The following is a 16,310-nucleotide window of genomic DNA, read 5'->3' as shown; positions in this document are numbered from 1 at the left end:
TGAGGTATATCCCCAGCCCTTCATTTTTCTTTAATACTGTGCATGGTAGGCAAGTGCTCTACCACTGAACTACGTCTCTAATCCTTTAAAAAAATATTTTGGGCTGGGGATGTGGCTCAAGCGGTAGGGCGCTCGCCTGGCATGCGTGCGGCCTGGGTTCGATCCTCAGCACCACATACAAACAAAGATGTCGTGTCCACCGAAAACTAAAAAAAAATAAATATTAAAAAGAATTCCCCCCCTCTCTCTCTTTAAAAAAAAAATATATATATATATAATATATATATGTATATATATTATATATATTTATATATTTTGAGGTAGGGTGACTTTGAATTGAGATCCTTCTGCCTCATGGGTTGCTGGGTCACAGGAAAGCACCATCATGCCCAGCTATTTGTTTTTGTGCCAGTATGATTAAGATACCCACAGTGACCTAAGAAGGTCAATACTTCCTGTACTGAGCAATTTATTGATACTTGGAGACCAATGATAAAACAATAGAACCAGCCATTGGGAAGACTAGGGGTCTTTATTCTTGGAAATCTTGAAAATGTTCTGAAGTCATTATCACTACTGTTCTAGCTTAGAATGAGAAGTTAGTGGAACAAAATAAACCTATTCTTTGAGGGTTTAAAATGTGATCAATGTAGCCAGGCATGGTAGTGGACACGTAGTCCTAGCAACTCCAGAGTCTGAAGCAAGAGGATCTCAAGTTCGAGGCCAGCCTTACCAACTTAGCAAGGCCCTTAGCAACTTAGAGAGACCCTGTCTCAAAATAAAAAAATAAAATAAAAAGGGCTGGGGGATGTGGCTCAGTGGTAAGGTTCCCCTGGATTCAATTCCCGGTACCAAAAAAAAGCTATGATATATATGACTTTAATATTTGAGTGGGAAAGCTCATTCATTAAATAGAATAAGTTAGATTGCAGGAAAATATTTAGATTAACATACCATAAAACAAATTACTGATGGATTAATGAGTAAAATATGTTCAAAACAAACCAAGAAAATCCCGAAAAAAATTGAATTAATGAAGAGATTAAATGAATTACAAAGGTAAAAATTAACAGATTTTCATATAAGAAAAAAGTTATGTGGACACTGGGCACTTGAGGTTTAGCTCAGTGGTAGAGCACTTGCTTAGTATTTGTGAAGCCCTGAACTTGATCCTGGGCATCAAAAAAAAATGACAACAATAAAAAAAAATGAGAAATTGCATGTAATCAAAATATAAATAAGCCACATGGGAAAAGTACAGTTGTAGCAAAACTTAAAAACAGTTAATATCTGTTTTATATGAGCTCATCCACAATAATAAGAAAAACCCTAGGATCCCAAAAGATAAATAGGCAAATAAACACTAAAGAAAAATGCAATTAGGGTCTAGGATTGTAGCTCAGTGGAAGAGCACTTGCCTTGCAGGTATGAGGCACTGGATTCTATCCTCAGCACCACATGAAAATAAATAAATAAAATAAAGGTATTGTGTCCATCTACAACTAAAAAAAAATTATAAAAAAGAAGAAAGAAAGAAAAATGCAGTTAGGGCTGGAGGTATAGCCACTTGCCTAGTGTGCCTGAGGGTCCTGGGTTCCATCCCCAACACCAGGAAAAAAAAAGAAAAAGAAGAAGAATGTAGTTAGCCCATTGAAGTATGAACAAATATTAGTGTCATAGGGAGAGGAAGCAAAATAATATTGCACATCTATTGAATTATATCAGGCACTCTGCCAGCTGCCTTATATACCTTTATCTCATTTAGTTCATTCATCAATTTTAAAAAGAGACTTAGTAACTATGCAGTATTGTAAAATGTAAGACCTGAAATTACTGTTCGAAAAGACTTAAAGTGTTTCTTTTGTTTTGTCTAACTAGTATTTATTATTTTAGCTGGCAACTAATGGGGCACACCCATAATCCTAGGACTTGGAAGGCTGAGACAAGAGGATCCCAAGTTTAAGGCCAGCCTTAGAAATTTAGTGAGACCTTGTCTCAAAATTTAAAAGAATAGGGGCTGGGGATATAGCTCAGTTGGTAAAGTGCTTGCCTTACATGCACAAGGCCCTGGGTTCAATTCCCAGAACCAAAAAAAAAAAACAAAAAGTTAACAACAAAAAATTTGAAAGAATAAGGACTGGAGATATAACTTAGTGGTTAAGCACTCTTGGGGTTCAATCCTCAGTACCCAAAACAATAAAAAATTTTTAAAGTGTTATTTTAGTACATTTATATGGTTCTGAATTCAAGAAATATGAAAGTATACAATGAAAATCTGCTTACCTTTATCCCCCTTTTCTCTCCTCCACCAAAACCACTGTGAATCAATTTCTTGATCCATGGAGAACTATTCTTCCAGAACTATTCTATGCATAAAGAACACGACACAAGTTTTGTTTTGTTTTGTTTGTTGGGCAGTGCTTTGGGCAGTGCTAAGGATAGAACCCAGGCCCTTGTGCATGCTAGGCAAGTGCTCTACCACTATGTCATATCTCCAGCCCAAGAATTTTTTTTACAGTTGCATAGTATTTTATTGTATGGATATGCCATAATTTATTTGGCAGTTTGTTTCTTTTCTTTTCAGTTATACATAGGCACAATATCTTTATTTTGTTTATTTATTTCTATGTGGTACTGAGAATTGAACCCAGTGCCTCACATATGCAAGGCAAGCGCTCTGTTACTGAGCCACAACCTGAGCCCATTATTTGGCAATTTCTATTGAGGGCATTTAGGTTGTTTCTAACATTCCATGATTATAAACCACATCACCATATACGATATACTTTGTGCAACATAGCTTTCCTTGAATAAGTACAAGTATGTCAGTAGGGGGAATTCCTAGAGGGAGCATTTCTTGATTAAAGGTCACATGTCATTTTGTTAGATGGGAATTGTACCAATTTATATTCCCATTAACAGTGTATGGAAATGATTTTTTTCCTTTCACCTTCAACAAAATGAATATCAGACCTTTTTTTTTAACCTTTGCTAATCTTTAAATGAAAAATGTTCCTTCAATGGAGTATAATTTTCTTTTATGAGTGAAAATAAGAATCTTTTTATATAACTAAATAAATTGTTGCACTTTCTTTTCTATAAGCTTTCTTTTGCATGTTTTTCTTTTAAATTATTGGTCTTTTCTCATTAATTTGTATTATTTATCAGGAAAATGAGGTTTTTTTCTGTGTGATGAGTTATGTTTTTGTTTGATTGCAGAGCTGGGATTCAAAACCAGGGCCTTCCTCATGCATGCTAGGCAAACAATCCACCACTAAACTACACACCTAGCCTCCCCTCCCTTTTTAGGGGGATATAGGGGGTTGAACCAAGGGATGATTAACCATTAGGTCACATCCCCAACCTTTTTTTTATTTTTTATTTTTTTGTTGGAGTTGGACAGAACACCTTTGTTTTATTTATTTATTTTTATGTGGTGCTGAGGATCAAACCCAATGCCTCATAGTTGCCAGCAAGCGCTCTACCACTGAGCCACAACCCCAGCACCTCCAGCCCTTTTTTAAGTATTTTATTTAGAGACAGGTTCTCAATGAGTTGCTTAGTGCCTCGCTAAGTTGCTGAGGCTGGCTTTGAATTCACAATCTTCCTGCCTCAGCCTCACAAGCTGCCAGGATTACAGGTGTGTGCCACTGCACCCAGCCAGCCCCTAAATTTTTTAGCAAGTTTTTTTGTCTTTTGACTTTAAAAAAACTTGTCTTAGTCTAATTGGAGCTGGGAATGCAGCTCAGTAGAAGTGCATCTGCTTAAATGCACGATGCCTTGAGCTTAATCTTCCCAGCACAGAAAGAGAGAGAGGGAAAAATATTGAAGTCCAAAGAAGTGAAATTCCTTGCACAGTGAGTACTTGGGCTGCCAGCGGCAGGGTCACAGCCAAACCTCTAGTCCCCGTGTTTTGTATTGTCAGAGAACCTCATCTGTAAAGTTGGGGGACTGAGCCAGGTGACATACACTTGTCTGAAAAGACAGGCCAGTTTAGATTTACTCCTTTTTCACACAAATTTTCCATGATTGGATAAGTTAAACTGACACTTGTTAGCCTACATAAACCCCACATACTCTGGGAAGGTAGACCAGTTCCCCTTCTCAGTTGCATGGTCCCTGTCACTGGCACCACCAGTTATCTCCTGGTTAGTCCCTGTGTATTGGTTTACTCATCTGTTCTCCTTTCCTCACACAGCAATCATTCTCCAAACCTGCTTTTTTCCGGCAAAATTCAGAGAGGTGGAACTTCAAACTGCTTGACGCTAGGAAGTTGAGTCGGGATGGAACTGGGTCCCCTTCCAGAATTAGCCCCCCCTCCACACCCAGCAGTCCTGATGACACTTTCTTTAACCTTGGAGACCTACAGAATGGCAGGAAGAAGAAAAAGATCCCCAAGGTAATGCTCACAACCAACTTCATGTTCCAATATGCAATCCTCCTTCTCTGCAAAGGAAGGCTGCAGGGCAGGCTGGGCAGAGACCCAGTCATGGGCCCTCTGTTCATTCCGTCACCCACAGGAGGTGACATGGTAAAACCAGAAGGCTAGGATATCTCAGCCTCTATCCTAATAATTATTGTGGTCTTATATATACACTTCCTCTTAGCCATGTCTCTCCCTGCCTTAACTGTTCTTCAGACCCAGTGTTCTCAGTGCCTACTCAAAAGGCCATAGCCTTCTCCTTCTTATCCTGAAAAAGTAGACCTCCATCCATCATGCCTAGACCTGAGACTTTGTCAGGAGCTGGTGCCAGTATGTGCCCTGAGGCAACATTTGTCAAAATACATGTTCTGACCAGGCATAGTGGCTCACACTATAATCCTAGTAACTTGGGAGGCTGAGGCAGGAGGATCACAAGATTAAAGCCAGCCTAGGCAACTTAACAAGACCTTATCTCAAAATAAATATTTGGGGGCTGGGTTGTGGCTCAGCAGTAGAGTACTCACCTAGCACAGGCAAGGCCCTGGGTTCGATCCCCAACACCACATAAAAATAAATAAATAAAGATATTGTGTCCAGCTACAACTAAAAAAATAAATATTTAAAAAATAAATAAATATTTGAAAAGGACTAGGGACTTAGCTCAGTAGTAGTGTCCCTGAGTTCAATTAGCAGTACCACAAAGAAAACAAAATCAAAATGTCTCCTGGTCCCTGCCTTCCAAAAGTAAAACATGCCCATGGCTTGGTTGTACATCTTATGTTCTGTTGGTTATGTTGTCTTTTACTCAGTTTAAGCCCTGTAGCGCTGGTCTTTTCATTGACCAGTTTGGTACTGTAGGGGAGGCATTTCCTCTATCTTCTCAGGGAAGATTTGCCTAAAAATTAAACTAACTTAAGGCAGGTTAACAAGAACAATGCATGTTAATTTTTTTAAATTTTTTTTGTAGTTGTAGATGGACAGAATGCCTTTGTTTTATTTGTTTATTTTTATGCTGGGCTGAGGATCGAACCCAATGCATCACATGTGCTAGGCAAGTGCTCTGCCACTGAGCTACAGCCCCAGCCCCTGCATGTGAATTTTAATTACACGTATGTGGGGAGCCTTCACAAGAAAATGAAAACCCAAAGAAGTTACTGGGCTTAAATACTTACATTCCGAGTTGAAAAATTTGTGGCAATTGTGGGAAAGTAACTAAAAGGTAAGGGTTAGTTTAGCAAGGCTGGTTTGTACAGGTTTATCTTGGCCTCACCTTTCTGTCTCTAGTGATAAGAATGTTTCGTCTCTCCCAGTATACGGAGGGCATCTTTCACATGGGAACTTTGTGTCCAGCTTCCAGGAAGAAGAGGGAGGGTAAGAGTGCCCACCTTACACCTGTGATTTTTAAGATGGGCACTCTCACCCAGAACCCAAAATAATCAGTATGCCAAAGCAGCCTGTTCTGGAGTAGGCAGGCTGTTCAGGACCCCTTCTGTACCAACTTGCTTTGGCAACTGTTAGAGTGGGAAGTCCATCGAACTCAGAGCCATGGGCTTTAGGAAGTCATGAACATCATAAAACTTTGTGCAGATAAGTTTGGAGGTCTGAGGGGACAGGACATTTTCTATATGTTACATCGCTAAGTTGCTGAGGCTGGCCTTGAACTTTTCATCTTCTTGCCTTAGTCCTCAAATCACCAGGCTTACAAGAATGTGCCAACACTCCTGGCTGTTCATTCTCATCAAATAAGTGGAAGGATGTTTACTATAACTATCTTCTTTCTTACTGGTTTTGGATATTTTGGGGGGAGATTCTGAATGGGTTTAAAAACCCTACCCCTCAAAATTTGACCCAGTGACATTTGGTTCTATTTTTTAGATTGTGGTAAAATATATATAACATAAAATTTATCATTTTAATCTTTTTTTTTTTTGGCACTGGGGATTGAACCCAGAGGTACTCTACCACTAAGCTACATCCCCAGTCCCTTTTATTTTTATCTTGAGACAGGGTCTTCTTAATTTGCTGAGGCTAGCCTTGGACTTGCAATCCTCCTGCCTCAGCCTTCTGACAGAAGTTGCAAGTGAGTACCACTCTGCCCAGCTCATTTTAACCATTTTTAAGTGTACCATTCAGTACATTCAGTGCACTCGTATTGTTCAGCAACCAGCACCCCCATCCTTCTCCAGAACTTATTTGTCTCCTAGACAGAAACTACCCATTGCACAATAAGTCTCCATGTCCCCCTGCTCAGCCCCTAGTATCCACCTTCCTACTCTCTGTCTCTATTGATTTTACTATTGTAGGTACCTCACATAAGTGGAATCATTTGCCCTCTGTGCCTGGCTCATTTCACTTAGCATGATGTCCTTAGGGTCCTTCCATATTGTAGCATATGTCAGACTCTCCTTCCTTTCTGAGGCTGAATGATATTCCATTGAAGGCATATTCTACATTTTGTTTATCCATTCATCTCTCACTGGACACTTGGGTCATGCGTACTCTGGCTATCATGAGTAATGCTAACAGTTCATTTATACAATGTCTGCTTTTGTGGGAAATGTAGTTGGAACACAAGGAAAGGAAGAAAAAGGGCCAGTTCAGGAATGTGAGCATGCCAGGGGATGGCTGGATAGTCAGGGTAAATACAAAGTAACTGTCACACAGGCAAGAATTTGAAGGTTATAGAGGAGGCTCATTTGAATCAGGTTCAAGGCCATAGGCAAGGGAAGCACTGTTTGGAAGTGAAGGTCTAAACGGCCATCAGAAGTCAGAATGCTCAGGTGTCTAAGCATGTGACAAGGCATTGGGTTCAGCAGACAACAGGAATGGGACCCAGTGCTCCGCCTATGGAGAGATGCTGGTGAGCCATTCTGGGGAGCTGATCCAAGGTGGGAAGAATAGAGATGGGGACTGGCAACAGCTGATCACTGCACTCCCCTGGGACCTGACCCCGGTTACGCATCCCACTCCTGTTCTTCTCAGCACACCAAAGAATTCCCCACACTTATGGGTCAGCATATAATGCAGCTCCCTTTAAAATTGCTGGTTGGTTTGCTTCAACTGTGCATAGGTAGACCTCTTTCTCTCCCAGCTAGGTTATCTACAGGCTTCCACTTGCTGAAAGGAGCAGGTGATGCTGAAAAGCCTGGGGTAAGGCACCCCAGGGGTTCCATTAGGAGAGGTTCTGCTGCAGGCAACCTGGAGAATGTGCCTTTAGTGATGTGTGTGGAGGGCCTCACCTTGCAGCACTGGGAGAAGTTTAGAGAGTACTTCACAAGTCCAAGGACAATTAAGAACCTTTATCATAGAAGCCCAGGAAGTTAGTACCAGAAGAGACTTTTGAAATGCTTCAGCCTCCTCAATTTTTTAGCTGAGAACACTAAATAATGGAGGCCAAGTGATGGCCACAGACACACACCCAGCTAGAGGCAGCAGAGTCCAGAACACTTAAACCAGATTAAAAAATAAGATTTAAAATAATCATAGAACACAGAAAATAGTTACTACTATACATTTTTGTTCACTAACTTATACAGACAAAAAAAATGTTAAGCCAAACATAATGGCATGCACCGGTAGTCCCATCTACTTGGGAGGCTGAGGCAGGAGGATTGCTTGAGCTCAGGGATTCAGGGCCAGCCTGAGCAACAAAGTGAGACACTATCTCTAAAAATAACAACAAAAAGTTATGTGACATTGAGGGCTGGGGCTGGGGCTCCTTGGTAGAGCACTTGCCTCACGTGTGTGAGGCTCTGGGTTCGAGTCTCAGCACCACATACAAGTAAATAAAAAATTTAAAAAAATAAATAAAAGCCTATTGACAACTAAAAAAAAAGGCTATGTAACGTTGAACATAAAGCTATATAGCTATCTGTGTAAGAAGTAATAAGGGAGCTAGGGATATAGCTATAATAAGGGAGCTATAGGGATATAGTTGGTAGAGTGCTTGCTTTACATGTACAAGGCCCTGGGTTCAATACCTAGCACCACAAAAAAAAGAGGAATAAGAATAATTTTCTGGTTGTGGCTCAGAGGTAGAGCCTAGCATGTGTGAGGCACTGGGTTCAAACCTCAGCACCAAATAAAATAAAATTAAGACATTGTGTTCACCTATAACTAAAAAATAAATTTTTTTAAAAAAAGAATAATTTTCTAAACCACACAAAACAACTGATTTTGGAGTTCCTCTGTGTGCAAGGTTCTGAACCACCTGTGCCATGAACATGTTCTCTGTAACAGCAAAACCTAGGGACCCAGCAAAGCAAAATATGTCAGTCCACACTCACCAGATTTCCACACTCTCCAGATTTTCAGGAGAGGAGGGGAGCAAGCACAGGTAACACCAAACTCTTATTTGGTCACCAGCAAGAAGAACACTTGCCTTTGAAGCAGGTCTCATTCACCCAGGCAGCTGTCACAGGCAGCAGGCAGCTCATCTGCTCTGCAAAATGGTGGGGCCAGAGAGCAGGGGCTCTGGTGGTAGTAAAGGGTGGAAGCCGTCTGGGCCAGGTAGCCTTCTAGGAGGCCTGGGATATGTCACAGGTGCACTTTCTTCTCCCCCAGTACTGAGGATTGACCTACATCCCTAATCCTTTTTTTTTTTTAGATGTTGGTGGACCTTTATTTTATTCCTTTCTTTATATGTGGTACTGAGAATCAAACCCAGTGCCTCACACATGCTAGGCAAGTGCTCTACCACTGAACCACAACTCCAAACTCCCAACCCTTTTTTATTTTTTTTTTTTATTTTGAGACAGGGTCTTGCTAAGATGCTGAGGATGGCCTTGAACTTAGAATCCTCCTGCCTGAGTCAGTGGGACTATAGGCATATGTTCCAAGTGTACTTTTGCACCACACATGTGCTACTCTGGGAGTACATGAAGGACCTGTGAGTCAGGAGGAGTGCTCCCATGCGGCGGGATGGTGTACTCCAGTACAGGGCACAGCTCCATGCATGCCCAAGCGGGGACCCAGGAGCCGCTCTAATCCCAGTTCCCATCCTGCTCGGAGCTATACAGACATTTTTTGAAATGGTTCCCACCAGGGAGGGGAGGGGGGATAGTAGGGGTTAGGAAAGGTAGCAGAATACAACAGACACTAATATGGCATTATGTAAAAATGTGAATATGTAACAGATGTGATTCTGCAATCTATATTTGGGGTGAAAATGGGAGTTCAAAACACAATTTGAGTCTAATGTATGAAAGATGATATATCATGAGCTATGTAATGCTTTAAATAATCAATAAAAAATTAAAAAAAAAAAAAAAGAAAAACACACACAAAAAAAAAGAATTGTGATACATTCTGCTGTCATGTATTTAAAAAATAAAAGCAAATAAAAAAAAAAAAAAGAAATGGTTCCCACCATAGGCACCCTCCCTGGGAAATGTTTTTTTCTGTCTCTTCCTTTCTTATTTTGTTTAGGGAGCAAACACTCCTTCCCCAGCTACAGTGACATCTCAGGGTGAGGCAGTCACACCATGAGCCAATGAAATTGTCTCCTCATGGTCCCAGCTGGATGAGTTAGCTTGTGAGACAATAGCGGCCCACGTGGCAGTGAGGGGCAGCCTCCTCTGGTTTTCTTGGCAGTCACATTCCCATGTGGCAGAAAAGAATGCCTAGAAGAGCTGTCAAGCAGTGGGAAGTATGTCCCTCCCCCTCCCTGGCCCTCCATCATCCTAGGAGAGAATGGGCAGCAGAGGAAGGCCAGCCACACCTGGGAGGGGGCCAGGGGCTGCTAACACTGGCTTTCCCTCTTCTGTGTCTGGCAGCTGGTGTTGCGAATCAACGCCACTTACGAGGCCCGGAGAGGAAAGAAACGGGTGAAGAGGCTGTCCCAGTCCACGGAGAGCAACTCAGGAAAAGGTGGGCCCCCAGCAAGCCCCTGGAATCATTCTCCTAGAAGTTGTGTCCTCTTGTTTCTGGTTTGCTCGCCAGGGAGGGGAACAAGTTGGTGCTTGGTAACTTTCTGCCATTGTCCTTAGGATGGCAAACAGCAAGGAGCTCAGCCTGGGTGGTACATGCTCTGGCTTCCTCCGCCGCCTCCTTCCAGTCATCAGAGGCCTGGATGCCCTGGCCTGCCACGGTAGCTGTCTTCTGGCTCAGCAAGCCTGAAGGGCCAGTGTCGCTTGCTGTAATATTTGATATAAGAGCCATCTTAACCCGAATATTAATTTGGAAATTACTTAGTATTAATTTGGGGATATATTGAATTAGACAGAGTTTGTGTCACATTTAAACAGATGACAAAACATTTCCTCTAAACTAGAAATTTGGGGTCTATTTCCTGCATTAAAAGAATTCACATTTGCAACTTCCTTCCTTGCCCTTTTGGTCTAGTGACAGACGAGAACAGTGAGTCTGACAGTGACACCGAGGAGAAGCTGAAAGGTGAGAAGAGCAGCTGCTATGCGGGGCACACAGAGGTGACTTGGAAGCCACAAAGATGGCCCTCCTCCCTTGTGTAAGGGAAAGATGTGTGCTGCCCAGGTTGCTGTATAAGGTGTGAGTGTCTGAGAGGACAGTGGGACCCATAGGTTGTGCAGAGGCAAGCCAGCCATGCACCGGACCACAGGGACGGTGCTGTTACCCAGCCTGCAGCTCGGGGCATCTTGCTCCTCACTCATCTTGTGAAGTTGTTGAAATAACTCATCCCCGCAGGTCTGACATTTGGTGATCCACGTCCAGGCTCTACTGAGTTTTCCAAGATTTCTCAGGCTCCAGGGAGAAGCCAAAGAAAGCAAGTCAGGGATGCTGAGTAAAGTGACCTGGACCTGTCCACTGGGCAGCCTTGCCTCATTCACCTCTGCCACAGCTGCTCCCTGGCCACCTCTAGAATGAGCAGTGTGTTTCCATTGGCAGGAGAAGAGGGAGATGTGAGGTCCCAAGTCAGTCAAGCCTCTGCCAGTTGAGCCACACAGGATGTTTACAAAGCTCACAGCCCCAAGAGCACGATGGCCTGGCTTTTATCACATCACATAAACTGAAAGATGAGGGGGATGGGGTACAGGAGAAGTTAGTGTCCCCATCCCAAAGACAGATGGAGGCAAGGTCTTCATCAGCCTCTGCCTTGAGGCCAGACAGCAAATCCCTGGCCGAGTCCCGCAGTCTCAGACTCCCCACCCTGATTGGTGCTGCCCATCAAATGAGAGCTGCGCCTCCCAGAGATTGGCAAGGGTCCAAAAAAAGAGTTTTCTACTAATTTGTTAGTTGTAGAAGCATTCTAGGGATTAGAAGAAGGACCGGAGCTGGGGGTTACATGACTTGTGTACTGTGCGGCCACATTAGCAAGTGAGTCACTGCGGGGCCCTGGTTTCTGTCTCCCCAGCTCACAGCCAGCGCCTGGTCAACGTGAAGTCCCGCCTGAAGCAGGCCCCTCGGTACCCACTGCTTGACCGGGAGCTCATTGAGTACCAGGAGAGGCAGCTCTTCGAGTACTTTGTAGTGGTGTCTTTGCACAAGAAGCAGGCCGGGGCTGCATATGTGCCGGAACTGACCCAGCAGTTCCCTCTGAAGGTATGGGGAGGCCCTGTGGGCTGCCCCGGGCTGCCATTCTCATAGATTCAGGGAGGTGGGAAAGTCTGAGGAAAAACTTGGGTCTAGAACCTTAAAAATGTACCCTACCTAGGTCTAGCAAGTTTAAAAAAAACAACAAACTGCTCCTAGAGAATGACCAAAGTTCCTTGGAGGACAGATTCAAGGACTCAAGTACAGGCAAAAATACTTTCTCACTCCCTGACCATCCCACCACTCTGTTCTCCCTTTTTTTTTTTTTTTTTTTTTTTGTGGTATCAGGGATTGAACTCAGGGGCATTTAAACACTGGGTCATATCCCAGCCCTTTTTATTTTTTATATAGAGACAAGATCTCTTAGGGCCTTGTCGCATTGCTGAAGCTGGCTTTGAACTAGTGATCCCTCCTGCCTCAACCTCCCAAGTCTCTGGGATTACAGGTGTGTGCCACAGTGCCTGGCTCCCATTCTCTTTGTCCTCCCCCAGTCTTATCCAGCCAGGTACAACTCTTTCCCACCTATCCTGCCTTCTCCCCTCAAGCCACACAGCTCTCCACAGGTAGTGTGACATTTGTGTTTGTGCTGAACATGTGCATGTGCATCTGTTTGTGTATGCAGGAGAATTCCCATTATCTCATGATTCACGGGGATGTGGGTTTGGATTTACCGTCTATTAAATCACGGTACCTAAAATAATGATGCTACTTAATAAAGCCTACAGTGATATGGCAAATAAAATATAAATTATTCTTGACTTTGACATTAGTATTAAAGTAATTCTACCATATTTTAATCCAGTTCAAGCAGAATTTATGAAGAACATCTGACATTGAGGGGCTGGGAATGTAGCTTAGTTGTGGATACTCGCCTAGCATTCTCAAGGCCCTGGGTTTAGTCCCTAACACAAGGAAAACAAACAGAAAAGCTGTTTTCTACTTGCACCTGAGAGATTACAAAGATGAATGAAATGGGTTTTCTGTCCTCAAGGAGTTTACATTCTGACAAGAGGGTATAAGATAAGCATACCAAAAGCATAAATAAAAAAGGCAGACAGGACTTCATAAGGTAGAATGTGATGGTCATCACATCATGCGCACTCGGGGGGGAGCATCCTGCTGTTTCGGAGTCTCACTACCCCAGCCTAATCCCAGCTCCTATGAGCCTGGGTCCCAGCCTTCTGCCTCTCCTTCCACAAGCCAGCCTTTCTTTCTTCCTGCCTACTGCGGACAGCACATCAGTCAAGACCCCTCCTTGGCATTGAGAGAAGTGATGAAAATGGAAGCAAACCATGGGCACAGGCACAGGCCCTCCAAACTGTCATCTATTCCTCTTCCTGCAGCTGCCACACCTCTAAGGAATGAGCCCTGAAACCCCACTGCCATGCATTAGCCCGCTGGGGCGCTGCCCCATGGAGAAGCTCAGGTTGACTGACACCAAGGCATGAAGGACTGTCCTGTCATCCTTGGGACCCAACACATCAGTGTTCCAGGAACAAAGCATGAAGTCATGAATTAATTAGTTAGTGAATCACCAGAACTACTGACTGTTTACCATTTCTAGCCTGGAGTCTCCAGACTCTCAGACATTCCCATGAAAACCTTTTTTTAGTAGAAAGTTATAAAATCACTGTTGAAAAGAGACTAATTCAGAAATGTGTAAAGGAAAAAAAAACATCTATAATCCCACTACACTGAGATCATGCTTGCTAGCTTTTGTTATGTTTTCTTCTAGCCTTTTCCCATAGTATAATTTTCTTTTGGGATCATACATTGTGTGATTATTATTATTATTATTTTTGGATTAGGGATTGAATCTAGGGGCACTCTACCACTGAGCTCCCCGCCCCCAGCCTTTTTATATTTATTTTTATTTTGAGACAGGGTCTTGCTAAGTTGCCCAGGTTAGCCTCAAACTTGCAGTCCTCCTGCCTCAGCTTTCTGAGTCACTGGGATTATAGACATGCACTGCTGTAGTTAGCTGCAAGGTTGGTTTTGGGGGTTTTGTTATTTTTTTAGTGGTGCTGGGGATTGAACCCAGGACCTTGTGCACATGAGGCAAATAGTCTACCAACTAAGCTATATCCGCAGCCCCTACAAGACTGTGGCAAGCAATTGAAACAAAATAAGAAATTGAAGGAAATTATTACAGGAGGAATTTGTTAGACATTATAAATTCGTAACCTCAGAAATTCAGATATATGGTATTGCAAATGAATGAAGGTAACTTTAGCACAATGTTTTCCTTTACTTTTTATAAAGGAAGTTTAACAAGTGTAAACCTATAAAAAACAAACAAACAAACCTTACATTTCTCAACACTTAAAATTACAAATTAAAAGGCCAGTTGCAGTGACACATGCGTTTAACCCCAGCAGCTCAGGAGGAGTCTAGTTCAAAGCCAGCTTCAGCAAAAGTGAGGCACTGAGCAACTTGGTGAGCCCCTGCCTCTAAATAAAATACAAAATAGGGCTGGGGATGGCCCAGTAATCGAGTGTCCCTGAGTTCAATCTCTGGTACCCCTCCCCAAGAAATTACAAATTGAGGGGTTCAGGGCTTAGCTCAATGGTACAGTTCAGGCTTAGCATGCTCAAAGCCCTGTATTCGATCCCCAGTACCAAAAAAGGAAGTACCAATTGATAAATTGACATGAAAGCTTGAGTAATAATTAGATAAATGATAGAAATTATAATTAGAGAATTATAAATTATTCCTTTTTATCTCCCAAACAGATTCCTGTTCATACACAAAAGTAGCAAACTCATGGACTTTGTCTATAGATCAGACTTTAATTCATCTTGTTCCTTAACAAGATATCCACCCAGTCTGTGGTGTGTCAGATACGTCCTGAGTGCTGGGTTATCAGAGAGAGATTAAAAAAAATATATAGGAATAAAGAAAGGCCAGAGATTACAATCATTTTTCTTACTCTAACACTAGCTGTGCAATCTGAACAGATCATTTACCTTCTCAGGATGTATTTTCTGATCTCTGAAGTGAGAATGGTGGGCTGGACACTCTTTGAAACTGGTCGAATTTTACAGTGTAATATAATTTTAGTGTCTATATTGACTGTAAATAGTGTACCATTCTTTGGTGGGCCCAGAGATTGGGAAACCAGCTCGAAGCTCTGGATTCTGGAACCTGCCATCTGGAGGGCTTGCCGTGGAGCTTTCCCTTACCTATTGGAACACATTTCATAATGGACTTCAGTTGGAACTGCCCCTGGGGAAAGGCCCCACAGACTGAGCACAAACCCTTCCTAATGGAGGAGGTTAAGTAAGGGGCAGTCACAGCTGCAGAAAGGTGGGAGACAGGAGCCTCGTCACTGTCTAATGCCAGAGTTTATTCTTGAACCTTCTTGCACCTTTCTCTCTACAGTTGGAAAGGTCTTTCAAGTTCATGAGAGAGGCTGAAGACCAGCTGAAGGCTATTCCCCAGTTCTGTTTCCCTGATGCCAAGGACTGGACTCCTGTCCAGCAGTTTACCAGGTATGTGCTGGCCTCTCCTCTTCTGACCCCCAAAGACTTTTGGGCAGGAATTAAGAGATGGGATTATGGGGGCTGAGATTGTGGCTCAGCAGTAGAGCGCTCGTCTGGCACATGCGAGGCCCTGGGTTCAATCCTCAGCATCACATAAAAAAAAAAAAATAAAGATATTGTGTCCAACTACAACTAAAAAATAAATATTAAAAAAAAAAAAGAGAGAGAGAGAGATGGGATCATGGATGGCAGACCCCCTAGGTCAGTCATACCATTAAGCAAACCTGATGGGCTCTGGCCTAAGATTTCCCCTGTGCTATTTTTAACACTTCCCTGAAATGAGATCCCATTGCTACATGTGCAGTTATAGGGCCTCAAAGGCAGTGTGGGTGTATGTGTGTTTCATGTGGCTTATGAAGGGAATTCTTAGTCTGGGCAAAGAAGGAAGCAGGCATTGCCTGTCACCATCCTTACCCAGTGCTCCTGAAACATTTCTTCTACCTGTTGCTTGGATTGCGATCAGTTTACATTTCTACTTTAGCCCACATTTTAAGATGCCAGTATTTCCCTTATCTGCTGCTTCCACAGTTGACCAAGCTCAGTAGGCCACCTATCCTGTGTATCCTTGAAGGTGGCCTTGCAGTCTTCAAGAACAGTCCAAGCCTTAGGATAGTTGATACAAACAGTGCCCTGAGACAGCTACACAAGGGCCAATGCTGAGAGGCCCAGAACTGTCCTGTCCTCAGCTACTCCCTCACGGCGTCACATCCCTCTCCCTGAGGCTCGCAGAGGACAGTGCCTATCCCTCCTCCCTCTACTCAGCCATAATAGTAAATGACAGTTGTATTTTTTTCAATGGGATGGCTCAGGTGATAGAGTGACATGAGAATTCAGCA

At 42.9% G+C, this 16,310-nt stretch overlaps 1 protein-coding gene across 11 annotated transcripts in view; it reads left to right on the top strand.

The window, feature by feature from the left end:
• The window catches only part of DENND2A (DENN domain containing 2A), a 94,282-nt gene that overhangs the window by 55,914 nt on the left and 22,058 nt on the right, over window positions 1-16,310 (top strand). For all 11 annotated transcript variants that reach the window (XM_081287448.1, XM_081287455.1, XM_081287454.1 and 8 more), the window contains 5 exons: window positions 4,199-4,399; window positions 10,198-10,291; window positions 10,766-10,816; window positions 11,754-11,941; window positions 15,314-15,423. In XM_081287448.1, coding sequence (XP_081143574.1) covers window positions 4,199-4,399; window positions 10,198-10,291; window positions 10,766-10,816; window positions 11,754-11,941; window positions 15,314-15,423 — 644 coding nt within the window. The remainder of the gene's footprint in view (window positions 1-4,198; window positions 4,400-10,197; window positions 10,292-10,765; window positions 10,817-11,753; window positions 11,942-15,313; window positions 15,424-16,310) is intronic.

This window comes from Spermophilus citellus (assembly GCF_964194105.1).
Source record: "Spermophilus citellus genome assembly, chromosome: 3".
In the NCBI taxonomy this organism is placed as follows: Eukaryota; Metazoa; Chordata; class Mammalia; order Rodentia; family Sciuridae; genus Spermophilus; species Spermophilus citellus.
This window is presented reverse-complemented; position numbering and strand designations above follow the sequence as displayed.